The 14,043-nt window shown below is 36.4% G+C and overlaps 1 protein-coding gene across 2 annotated transcripts in view; it reads right to left on the minus strand.

Moving 5' to 3' along the window:
• Positions 1–5,590: 5,590 nt before the first annotated feature.
• LOC146004632 (uncharacterized) overlaps positions 5,591–14,043 on the minus strand; it is a 43,974-nt gene continuing 35,521 nt past the window's right edge. For both annotated transcript variants that reach the window (XM_083143527.1, XM_083143526.1), the window contains exons 13-14: positions 8,281–8,357; positions 5,591–6,374 (exon numbers count right to left, since the gene is read on the minus strand). In XM_083143527.1, the coding sequence (XP_082999653.1) occupies positions 6,252–6,374; positions 8,281–8,357 (200 nt within the window). In that variant the 3' untranslated portion in view covers positions 5,591–6,251. The remainder of the gene's footprint in view (positions 6,375–8,280; positions 8,358–14,043) is intronic.

A 14,043-nucleotide genomic window follows, 5' to 3' on the forward strand; every position in this document is an offset into this window, starting at 1 on the left:
AAAAGAAAGAAATTTAAGGTTTATCTCTGTGAGAAATGATCAAATTTCATGCATTTGGAAGACTATTTCATCGGCCACTAAATATGAAACGTTAATAAGGATATCACCCAATCCTTTGAACACAATCATATTTACAACTTTTCACTCGCAGAATAAAATCTTCAAAAAAATGTTTTAAATTTACATCTGTTTACAATAAACTTGATGGTTTTCCGCATATTGTAGTAAACAATCACAGTATTCACTCACAACGCTTCCTATACAAAACGTACATGTAAATATAAAGATGGCAGCTTTTCCATTCACTCCAATGGAATGATTGCTCTAACAAAGGTAGTGGCTTGCCAGGATTTTTTAAAAGGAAAGGGGTATGTATATTTTTGTTAGTAGTCAGCCCTCATTGTGCCATATTTGCCTACCTTTGACGTTCTTTTTTAGTAATACTGGGCCAATTGGGCATGCAACTTAACCAAGGCTTCCAATGTTCCAAGTGCAATGTACTCTTTGTCTTCCTTCTTTTAGGCTTCTCGAAGCCTTCAACGACAAAGTTTCTGGTTTGTTTCACTCGCTTGGCTCTTCTTCTCTTTGTTTCTCTCTTTCATTGTGTTTATTACGGTATCCTCCTGCTTCAGTGTTATTTTGCAACTGCGGTGATTACAAAATGATGTAGTACTTTTAGAAGCAAACTCGCGTGCACGACCAAATTCATTCACTACTGGAAATGCACAAACCATGCAGCCTCCTGACTGACTGTTAACCTAACAATGCCAAAAAATCCCTCTCCAACCTCAAAATACAGTTTCGTGTGCACAAATACACCCACACCCCTAACTGAAAATTTTCCCATTCCTACGAAATCTCCCTTCTGGGAAGATCGCAACAACTTCAATAAATGAAGTGTGACAATATCTTTTGAATCGAAATCAGCTACCCTAGAAATGACAACTCTTTTTTGAACATAAGAAGTGTTATCCTGTTTATATTGCAAATTTCGTGGCCTTTTTTTGCGTTAAAGTGTAAGATTTGGTATTATTCCGAAAATGGCATAATTCGCGTAAATTTTGCGATTCAGAAACACCGAAAACTTGCCTCCTTAACCTACCCTAATACATTTTTAACACTTTATTTTGCTTTCCTCAACTTTTCAGTGTTATCGTTAAAATGAAAACTTCACGTCCCTAGTTGTTAGTAATACAAAAATTTAAATCAGTGCATCCCTGTGCATTAGTATTGGATGTGTAAGAAGAAAATTTTATTTGTGAACGTTAAGTGCATTGTAGGATCCTTCTGTTGTATTATTATTATTATAACAGAATAAGAAAAGTATGAAATACATTAGCTGGAAATATCTGAGTACAGAATTCAGATTCTCATGTTTTCACAGTCTACTGCCTAATTGAAATAATAAATGATTCCATTAAAGAAGAAAGGGTAATTCTACATGAGAAGTTGCACAACACAAACGGATTAAAATTTCCACCCCTAACTTTTATTTGGAACAAACAGAAGTTTCTCAAGGATATAATAAATTTGCAATAAGTAATATTTTATTATTAGTAGTAGGGATGGGACCGATTAATCGGTACTCTATCGGTATCGGCCGATATAGGCATATCGGTAAAATTACCGATTATTATACCGATCCGATATATCGATAAATATCTGATAATTTAGTGCAAAATTCTGCCATTTTGTTGTAATTTCTATGGATAATCTCCATGCCCTTATTTCTAAAAAAGTAAATGTCTAAATATGCAATTTCTTTTTCACTGCAGTCACCTTGAAACGCACATTTATTAAGGAGGTCAATGAACCTTTTAGGTTCTTCAACGATCATTTCTAATTTTATATCGGATCGGTAGAATATCGGTTATCAGTATCGGTAAATTTTATATCGGTACTTTATCGGTATCGGCCAAAATTTCATATCGGCCCATCCCTAATTAGTAGTTTATAATACTTTTTAATTATCAATACAGCCCAGAATTTTTTAATAGTGATGGAGCCAATACTAATGTAAAGTTTACTGATTTTATTAGGTTTTTGTTTATTTGTAGAAAAATCACATGTGTCCATGGTCTAAATGATTCAAATAAGGAAATTAATCCATTCCTTGAGAACAAGTAATCTTAAATGCACATGAAGTGGAAATTGCAAATAACCATATTCTAACTTTCGAAAGTTTTATCTGTAATATTTCTCTTCCAAACTGTGGGTACTCGTAAATGTACGTGCATTCCTTTTTTGCCACCTTCAATTTTAGTTTTGACAATAGTTACAATTTTGCCAACATAAGTTATTTTAAATTTCCACTTCCCGTTTGTTTGTTTTCATTTTTGACGAAAAAACTAAATTTGAAAAAAACACATTGTAGTGTTAATTTTTTATGTTTTTGAAAGGTGTGAGATGCATTTTGTGACCATATTTTGTCACGAAATAATGCGAAATGAACTGCAAAAAGCGAAATTAACTCTTAAACACGAAATTGAGGGTTTATTCACTGACGCGACACCTTCTGAGGTCTGAATTATCCTGAGAGTTATGCAATTCCCAGAAAATTTATTAATTCTGCTGTTAATATTGGAGAAGCAAAAATGGATTCCTTTACACAGAAATAAACTTAATACTCTGATAACTACATAAATGTGCTATTAGAAGTGAAATGTTAATTCTGTGGAATAAATGTAGTTTTTAAATCAAATTTAGGATTATATTCACAATTTTAAAACTAATATGTCTTTTTATATACCACTTTTCATCCATTTTTTCACCGCTATAACACCAATATTTTATATTATTTACCGCTTTTGAACCTGAAATTGACTGTTTTTGTACCGAAATTTTGCTTTTTTATTTACCAAAAATATGTGCCTCTATCAATTATTCACCTTTGCTTATGAGGGGAGGGCATCAGTGCTTGGATGAAATAAAAATAATGTTCTTTACAGCATAACAGGGCATTTGAGATTACGTTTTATTCTGGATTTACACCTATACTCTGTCCCACATATCTTTGGAGTAAGCGAAAGTCTCTGCACAAGCAGTGATGCAAGATGGGTCCACCAATGAACACATGAGAGGGGATGTGATTGCATGGAGGAGGAAAGCGACTGCAGTTACCACAGCGTGAACTGCTTTGCTCTGTCCACTTGTCCCCCCCCCCCCCCCTACATTCTCTGCTACTATGCACAGCCTTGCTTCAGATATAGCCAGAACCGAGTATAGAAGCCCTAGTCCTGCAGTGCTTACTTTGGTTCTGCATTGTTCTTTCAGGCAGTGGTTTTAGTGGCACGCTTAGGAAATGAGCCATGCAGCTCTGGTTTCACCTTATTTTTCGATGCCAAGAAATTGGACCCAGTCCTGGTCGAACCTGCATTTTTCACTCATTTCTACATACCATATTTACGTATACATAAGCTGCACTTTTCTTTTCGCTGTTGGGGGGGGGGGGGGGGGATATTGGGTTTTCAAAGCTTTGATTGATTTGTTGTTTTAAGTTCACTTTATGCGGGAATGGACCTACGGTTTAAAGTGGGATCCGAACCACTATGTGCCTCCACCGGGAATCCTTTATTACAAGGCAACAATGCTACCACTGCGCCATCGGGGAGGCCGGGCTTTCAAAGGTGAAAGAAGAAACAGATGTACCGAGAACTACAGCAAAGGTTTCATATTCGGTCTTCTATCAGAAGAAATACTTGTAAATAATATTAAATAGTGCCACCTTGTACTTATTCTTGGTAATAGTTGTTCATTTTTGTGTTATTTTTTACTTACATATTTTCCTTTTTTTTCGTTGTTCACAATTTCAGTGTAAAATGGACATCTGTTCTGTATCAATCAATAAATAAATATTCCCAAACTTGCATCAATGAATATAATCCTCCCAGGCATAACAAAGCAGCATTCTTCTCCAGCGAGTGGCCTGGTCACTGAAATATGGGTTGACTACAAACAATCTCTGAACTCATGGTGCAACAGCCCTTTAAGGGGCACGGCCTGCCAGAGTGGCATTTCCTTGGGTGATGTGTGCTCAGCGCCTAGAGTCCCATCGCCGCAGTTTTCTGGCTTTCGAGGCCATCTTTTCAAGTAGCTCTCAATTATCTTCATGGTGCTAGGTCAATGGAGAAATTTTGGAGGTTCTTACCAAAGGTGAGAGCGTAACCTCTTAGCTACACAGAAGACAAAGTTCACATGAATGACACCTCAAAATTTAAGTAGGAAGTTGTATGTTTTGCTCACGCACGACAAACAGTAGCCGTCATTCATGCACAAAGATGCTGGTTATACCAATGTAGTGTAAATTAGACATACTGTAGTTGAAAATTAGGCCAGATTCTTAGTTATCTTTAACATAAGCCAGATCCCACTGTTTTGTCAAATTTTGGGTAAAACAAGTGCAGCCTGCACACACTCCTACATACGTTAAGGGTGTATGTGACTGATTTCATTCAGACTGCTGGAGAACTGCCATTCAGAAAACACACCAAAAGAAAAGCTTGTGTGCACGGGTAGAAAAACTACAGGGTCCACATGAATTTTCAAATGCATTTTTTTTAAAATTTAGAGTTATTTTGGAAAGTTCCATTACTTTTTTCAAGTAACAAGTAAGTGTTTTTTTTTTTTTTAAATTTCTTTGCATTTACTCCATCACGTGTATCGTTAAATCAGAATAATAAAATGTCATTATAAATTTTTGCACTGTTCCTAGCCGAATTTTAAACCCTGGAGCAATATGGTAGAAACAACCATATATTAGAATATATTGCATAGTTATTCAGGCTGTTACTGGAAGGCCATCCTGTATTAATTCATTAATTAAAAGTGTTAACATCACTGTCTCAAAATGTGTAAGAACATACATACGAGAGTGCTGTATTGAGGGCTTTCGGTTCTAGCATCTAATAGTTCGCACAGATGGCGCTAGATCGAGTACAGAATTAACAGCATCTTCCCTCCAACACACAAAATGATCGTTGTCTGTGGTAGCGGGCCCTCAAATATGCATCGTGAAGTGAAAGCAATATAGAAAATAAATTAGATGGTTATGGGCTGAAACTGCCAGGATAGATTATATTACATTTATATTTCTATATTTATTGTCACATTGAAATACGTATTTGGTTCTCTAGGTGGGTTTCATGAGACGTCAGGATGCGGCCAATTTTAATTGAAGTTTGCAAAAAAATATCCACCACGTAGCGTTTGTTACATCTGCACGAACTGCACGTTTGTTTTAAATCACGAATGTCTGCGTTAGTATCTCCCGCCCATATGCTTACAAGAACAGGTCTCAATCATGGCTGCTGGAAGCCACAATGCAGCAGTTTATGATGTAGGTGAAACACACCTGTACACTTGAGACTCAAAACAAGTATGAGCGAGCGAAAGTGCTCTAATACATACATATTTTACATAATGATGGTTCCTGAGAAAAAGGGTTGACCCTGAATTATTTTAAGTTTTTCTACCCCTGCTTGTGTGTGTGTGAGGTAGCACAGAGAGAAAAACAGAGAAGGCTAAACCCTGATGATTCTGAACGATACAGAAGGACAGCTGAATAATGGTACACTTGAAAAATCACTTTGAATGTATGTATATATATATATATATGTATCTGTACTTCATAAAGTATTTACACAATAGGAGATGCAACTATTCATTTTCACATTACAGAAATGCTGATTCCAAAAAAAGAAAAATTATTACGATAATACATAAGGAAACCCAGATTGCTTCCTCAGCCGAGGCACACAGTGAAGTACTCTCAACAATCACATTGCATTTTCTTTACAAAAAGAATGCTAAGTATCTTGACACAAATGTGTTAACCTCATGCGTGATGCTACACAATTCATACACATGTACTTCGACGATAAATAAAAAAAAAAGAATATATTGAGACACGCATATTGAATGATCATTTACCGTAAACATTTAATTACATTTAACCAGAAATTGAATGAGCGTCTACTCTTGTCTTAAACTTGTTTCTCATTGTTTAATTCTGATAATAATTACATGTGTATTTCATTTGAACTGTCAAAATTTTTATGTATATATTTTTTTCATGATAGAGTTGTTGCACGTCAAGTATATTAATAGAACAGTGGTAAATATGAACCAACCAGGACAATATACACGGCACCTCGAACTCTTTGAAGCCGGGGCACAGTGTACCTTTGTGGGTTGGCTGCATAATTCATTTCTTCATTCGGTGTGTTACGCTGGGGTCGTCAGTGGTGGAGCCTTTATGTGCCGGTGATTTTTGAACGTTTGCGAGCGATCGCGTCTTCCACGGCCTTCAGTTGTTTCAACAACTCCTCTCTCCTTGAAGGAGCTTTCTTCGCCGAAGCCTTTGAGGTTACTGCAAGCTGTGGTGGAGAAAAGAGGGAAAAATTAAGAAATATTGAACGTGACCTTTTACAGACATTTTCTAAGGAGCAGTACACAACTAAAAACAACAACAAACAGAGCCAGAAATGAACTAAGAATAAAGATGGACACGGAAGAGTTGAGGGTAGTGGAGAGTTTCAAATATCTAGGAAGCATAATTTAGAGAAGTGGAAGAATAGATGAGGAGGTAAACAGAAGAGGACAAATGGGTGGTGTACTATATCAAAGCGTTCGAAGATTAATATGAAACAGGGATGTACCTATGAAATGCAAGAAGGTAATATATAACACATACTATGTGCCAATAATTACATACGGAGCAGAGACTTGGACAATGACAGAGAGAAAGGAAAGATGCAGGCAGTGGAGATGAAATTTTTAAGAAGTATATTGGGGAAGACTAGAAGGGATAGAATAAGTAATGAGGAGGTCTGACACACAGTGGGTGTGGTGAAGCTTCAGGACAGGATAGATCAGGCACAGATGAGATGGTTCGGACACATGAAGAGAATGGATGCAGAAAGACTACCAGTAAGAGCTTACAATGCACAAGGAGTGGGAATAAGGCCAAGGGGGAGACCAAGATGTCGGTGGAAAGAGCAGATGGGGAGAGTGTCAGAAAAAGAGAACAAGATTGGAACACCATTGAAAGAGAGGAGTGGTGGAAGACCAGAAGAAAATGGAGAGGCTTGACTTCTATGCTGACCCAGTCAGAGGCAAGAAATGGCGAAGGATGATGATGATGACGAGTACACAACTAAATGTAATATCTAATGCGCAACTTTTTTTTTCAGGAAGGGGAGCAGTTTGTCTCCATTTCAACTTTACTTATCTGCTCACATAGGCTAATTTGGACTGAACATGGAGTTAAACACAGAATCTGAACCACTATGCTATCTGATATAAGGATAGACACAAAATCCGGTTAATGGATATCCAAATTTCAAATTATCAGATATCCTGATAGTACAGATTTGATGAAGGATTTGCAGAAGTACAGTGATATACAAACATGACAAAACAACGTGGATAGCCTGTAAAATAGATAAATAATAAAACTGTCCAGATAATGCACACATCAGATATCATACATTTTGGATAATATGAAAAACTCTATACAAAATTTTCTGATAAAATTTTCTCTGGATTTGGCCATCCCTAATCTGAAAGTAAAAGTTTTGTGATTTTAATCGGTCCTAAATTTGAGATTTTCTCAGTTTTTGATCTAATTCCTTTGATAAAATTTTGCATCTTGGCAAGTTTCTAGTATTAAATATGCATAAGACAATTATTCTGAAAACTATGTAAATCTCATTAATTTGTGTGAACATTGTTTAACAAAAGTGGAAATTGTGATTAAATGACACTTTAATATTTTGATTATCGCATGTGAACATATGAATATTTTTAAGCCATTTCTTTATTGATAAGATACAAGAGTTGCAATGTATTGTGTAATAAAAACATTATAAATATTTGAAACAAGTAAATATCTGTACAGGTCGTATCAACTCAGCTATAATATGAGAGCAAAAAATATCGAGACCCAGATATGATGAAGGAATTAGATATGCAAGGTACAATTGAACTCAATTCCTGGGGTGAGTGATTTAAGGTGGAACTTTTTCTCACCCAGTCCATGCATAAAATGGCTCTGGGGTTTGCCCAGCCTGAAAAAATTGGGTACCTTGGGATAGGAGTCGGAGCAGATCGCACCACCTCCACAAAAATAGCAACATTAAGGTAAACAATGTTTTATTTTACATAGGTTGTTGCTAATTAGCTAAGAAATAAAACTGTATTGCATAAAATTATTTTGAAACACATGGAGGGAGTTCATTAATATGCAAAGCAATAAATAATAATAAACGAGGCAATATCTACCTTTGGAGGTGGTTCCTGCGGAGGGGGACTCTCGGCCGAACGTTTCCTACTTATTATAGCAGGTGCCATTGGACGATCTGCAAGAAAGGAAAATACACCAACACGTATGTTCTCAACATACACTACCATGTTCTTGTAGCAAATATTTCATTAATATACAATTATTATTTAAAAACAGAATCTGGTTTTTGTAGTTCTGTTATCTTCATTGGATTTTCTACCACTTTTGACTAATTGCGGCGATGAGGGTGAACACTCATTGGATGAAATTAACAGAAACACTCAAAGAATACCCATGTCCAAGATGACACTTAAATGTGGGAACTTCAGTGGTGACATCAAAAGTTGACCACTTAGCATGTTCGGCTTGATCATCCGAAAAAGCAGATGCCGAGTACAACAGTGACTTAGGAGACTTCCGATGGTAACTTCACAAGACTTAATAGCGATGTTCGTGTGTTAGAGGCTAGCAGGCACAACTCTGTTGCCTACCTATCACAGCTTGAGATGACAGTATGGGGGCGTGTCTACAAAAGACAACCACATCAGCGTATCTGCCATCATCCTTGCTATAGCTTGCCACACCCTGGTTCGAAACGTCAACCGCCTCAGCATATTACGACATTTTCCCTGCCAGAACACAGTTTTCTTGATCCAGGAGCAAAGCAGACAGTGTGGGTGCATCTGCGACAGAGTTATGCGGTATAAACCGACCTTTCTTTTAAGCGACACTTACCAAAATAAAACTGATGTATTATGACATTAAAGCCATGCTCAAGTTCTGTATAGGACCACTTTCGCTTGCTTATGCTAGTTCAAGCTTCCCACCTACACCCAAGTGTTACATCAGAATATCATTTTAATGTGACAATAATCGTACACACATAAATGTAAAATATCAGATTTGGCAGTTTCAGCCCACAATCATCTTCATTTTAATGTATCACTATATTGGAAAAGTAGTTGTATTGACTGTATTATAAACCCGAGAAAGTATGAGCCCCCCTCTGGCAGATTTGCTTACACTTAAAACTTGCTCAACATGCCCATATGAGCTTTTTGCTCAAGTGTGGAACCCCGTCTAATCCAAGATTTTTGTAAAAATGCCCTCAAATATTTCCTGAGAAAGTATGAACCCCCCTCAAGCAGATTTGGCCATACTTACAAAAATTGCATCAGCCGGATTTTTGTCCATAAACTTGTCAAAAATTGATATTTTTTGGCTATACCTGAAATTAAGCTAAAACCCATACCTACATATACATATTTACTTCAGGTTTAAGTTTAATTGGATGCCAGGTTCAATTTTTTTATCTATATGCAGAGCCCCTCTAGAATGGCAATGACCTGGCACTGTGTTATGTATTGATTTTTGCTTCCCAAGTAATGAAGCTTTGCGTGCAAACAATTGCATCAACCACTATTGTGAGAGTGGTTGAGAAAAACAGATGTGTTGTTACAGTGCTTCTCATACTTACAGGCCTGTTTGTTTTAATATCATATTTCTGGTATATTGAACAATATTTTGCCTGACATCCAGCTTGTTTATTGTAATCCACTCATATTTAGGGGGTCAGGCTTATATCTGTCCCAGCCTGTTATACAAAAATCAATACATAACAAGGTTATTGCCATTCTAGACATGCATGTCCGTGCAGGTATTTGTGCTAGGTCAGTGTGAATGAATATTTATTCTCTTTTTCCACTTGTAGGCTATTGGCTTTACAACCTGTCATAAGATAAGCATAGAGTTTTTGATTTGGACCCCAAGAAATTTTATATAAATACCAAAGCCAAAAAATATTAACACACATACACATACACACACACACACACACACACACACAAAATATACAAAGTACAGTGCTGAACCCAGCTGATATTTTTTATCCAGCATAGAGTTTTGATTTGAAACCCAGGAAATTGTATATAATAAACAACAACAAAAATGCCAAGTCAAAAATATTGTAATCAATGCAATAAAAATATATCCAGCCCCAATTGGGCCAAGCATCAAAAGATTTGTAACCCGGACAAATACAGAACTCCCACAAAAATATGCCCCAAATGCCATAGAAAATATAGCATGGAATATTTCACATATAAACATAAAGGTACTTGCTCTGCACAGTCATCAACATTGCCCTCACAACCATCTACATCTGGTCTGAAAAGAAAGCATGAAGCACCTGTTAATGCTAGAGCAGCAAAGCAGCCACGCTATGCACCACCTATCCATAGCAGTTTTAATGGCCAATTAAGAGATTATCGGTTTGTATCAGAGCCAAGATGTGGCATTGAGAATTTTTTGAACAATATAAATCCTGATCTGCAGGCAATTCTAAATGCACAAAATGGCTCTTATAAGCTGTCCCTCAAATTGTTTACACAATATAAAAAGCCAAATGGCACAAAATTTACACAGCCCCACATAACAGAAACTGTACCGGTATATTCAAATGCAAATTCGGGCAGAATAATAAGCAGGTTGATGGAACAATTGAATATTAAACACTCTGAATTTGCGGCAAAAGAGTCTGGATGGAGCCTATGCGGCTCATCACACAAGTTATATGTTAATATTTCTGAATTCAGCCCATTGCAAGGATCTACATATTTGCCATTACCTGACAATATTAAAAACAAAAGAGCCGTGGTTAATATTGAAAATACCGACCAGAAATGCTTTTTGTGGTGTATTTTAGCTGCTTTGTATCCAGTTTCAAGGCATCCTGAGAGAATAACTTATTATAAACAATATGAACACAATTTCGATGAAGCAATGGAGGGTTTAGAATATCCAATGTTTGTTCAGAATATTGATAAATTTGAAAAAAAGGCCAGGAATATCAATGGCAAACAATTATCTATTAATGTATTTATTTGTTCCACTGGCCGTGGCAATTGCTTGATAGCACCTCTCAGAATCAGTACAATTGATGATGAATCTGCTGTTCCGATTGATCTGCTCTTAATTGAAGGGGATGGCACATATCATTACACTCTGATACATAATCTTGAAGCTTTAGTGAGAACACAACTAGACAAATCCAATACAATATTCAAGTTGTGCAGAAGATGCTTAACTGTATTTTATGGTCAAAAAATGGTAAAAGGGGTTCGTGAAGAGAGTGCAGAAATTGCAAAAAATAAGTTAATTGAGCATTTAAAATACTGTAAAAATCATAAACCTGTTCATATGGTGATGCCTAATCCAAGTGAAAATGCAAAATTCAATAAGTTTGAAGCCTTGTCGGAACACCCAGCATATATTGTCTGTGATTTTGAATCAAACCTCAAACCTCTTGCATTCTGCAATCCAGATCCTGAAGAATCTTCAATTACACCATACCAGCTACATGAACCTTCCAGTTTTTGTTATATAGTTATACGGGATGGTGTAGCTAGTGAGCCACACTTATACATGGGACCAAATGCCATCAAAGAATTTGCACATAGAATAGAAAATGAGTGCCGTGACATAGCATCTAACATCTTATTAAAATCAAAACCCATGTTGCCTTTAACAGAGAAACAGATTGAAGATTTCAACAAAGCAGAAAAATGCCCGGTATGTGATTGTGAATTTTCAGATACAAATATCAAGGTGAAACACCATTCTCATACAGATGGTAAATTCAAAATGGCCCTGTGTAATAGCTGCAATATTAAGATCAAGAGACCAAAATTTGTCCCCATATTTTGCCATGGAGCATCCAATTATGATTTTCATCATCTGATCAGATACGAGGGGTTTGACAAGCAGAATTTAAATATTTTAGCTGAAAATGATGAAAAATATATATCTATTAGCAAGATAATTAAAGTTAATGGTGTTCCTATTCACATAAGATTTCTTGATTCTTACAGAATTTTATCTGCTAGCCTGGCTACACTGGCAAATCAATTATCTGATGATCAATTCAAAATCACAAGTGCTTTGTTTCCAAATCAGGACCTGAAATTAATTAGGCGGAAGGGTGTATATCCATATGACTATGTTACAGATTTTTCTAAATTTGATGAGTGTTCTCTGCCACCACAAGAAGAGTTTTACAGCAAAATCAGAGGATCTGGAATCACTGATGAAGATTATCACCATGCCCAATTGATGTGGAACAATTTAAAATGCAAGACATTTGGTGATTATCACATGGCATATTTGAAACTTGACGTCACCCTCTTAGCTGATATATTGCAGGCATTCAGAAAATCTTCTATGCAAAATTATAAACTGGATCCAATATATTTTTTCAGTGTTTCGGGCCTAGCATGGGCCGCAATGTTTTTCAACACCAAAAAGCCATTGGATCAGATCCAAGATCAAGATACGTATCTGTTTATGGAGAAATGTATAAGAGGAGGGATGGTGCAATGTTCCCAGAGATATGCCAGAGCAAATAACAAGCATATTCCCAATTATGATCCAGCACGGCCATCAAATTATATAGTGTATGTAGATGCAAACAGCCTCTATGGTCATGCCATGATGCAAAAACTGCCATATGCAGGGCTTGAATGGGTTGAAGATTTCAATATTGAAGATCTTCAGGACTTTGATGACAGTAATTATGGCCTATTCTTAGAGGTTGATCTGACAATTCCTGATGATTTGCACAATAAATTTTCTGATCTGCCCCCAATTCCCGAGGTTCAGTGCTCACCTGGCTCTAAACAGAAGAAGCTCATGATGACTCTGGAGCCGAAACAGGGTTATGTCATATATTACAAAAACCTCCAGTTCCTGATGAAACATGGTGTTCAAGTGACCAAAATTGGAAACGTTTTGAGGTTCAGGCACTCAGAATGGTTGAAACCATACATTGATACAAATACAGAGCTTCGAACATCTGCAAAAAGCCAATTTGATAAGGGCTTGTTTAAATTGATGGTTAATTCTGTGTATGGCAAAACTATTGAAAATGTCAGAAAACATACCGATGTTAAAATAATTACTGACCCCAGCCTGAGCAAAAAATTGGTTGCAAAGCCTAATTTCAATTATAGAAGAATTTATGATGAAAATATGGCACTTTTCAACATGAAAAAAACAAAGATCAAATTTGATAAACCTATTTATGTAGGGGCTGTGATATTGGAATTGGCCAAATTACATATGTTAACATTGTATTATGATGTGTTGAAACCTTTTTATGGTGATAATATAAAATTGATGTACATGGACACGGATAGTTTTATTCTTGATATTAAAACAGAAGATGTTTATCAAGATATGTCACAGCCTGAATTGTTTAAATATTTTGATACCAGTGAACATACAATAATTCAACCCCACAACAAAAAGGTGCCTGGCAAGTTAAAAGATGAGACACTTGGTGATGTTATTGTGGAATTTGCTGGGTTAAGTGCCAAGATGTATACTTTTAAAACATGTAGTGGCGCTGTTGCCAAAAAGGCCAAGGGCATTGGCAGAGTGACTGTGGAAAAAGAGTTTGTATTTGAAGATTATAAAAATTGCCTCAAATCCCAGAATTTAATCAAAACATCAGAATCCAGAATTCAGAGTGTGGATCACTTATTGACTTCAAATATTGTAAGAAAAGTGGCCCTGGACCCACATGATGATAAGAGATGCATTTTATCATGTGGCATACATACTCTACCATGGGGGCATTGTGATTTGAAAAATGGAAATCAATGCCCAATTACAGAGCATGATTTGAAATAAATAAACATGCCTATGAACTTATTTGGGTTCAAAAAACAGGCTATTATGGAGCTGCCAACACCACAACCCTCTTC

This window comes from Lepisma saccharinum, chromosome 22 (assembly GCF_977018435.1).
Source record: "Lepisma saccharinum chromosome 22, izLepSacc3.1, whole genome shotgun sequence".
In the NCBI taxonomy this organism is placed as follows: Eukaryota; Metazoa; Arthropoda; class Insecta; order Zygentoma; family Lepismatidae; genus Lepisma; species Lepisma saccharinum.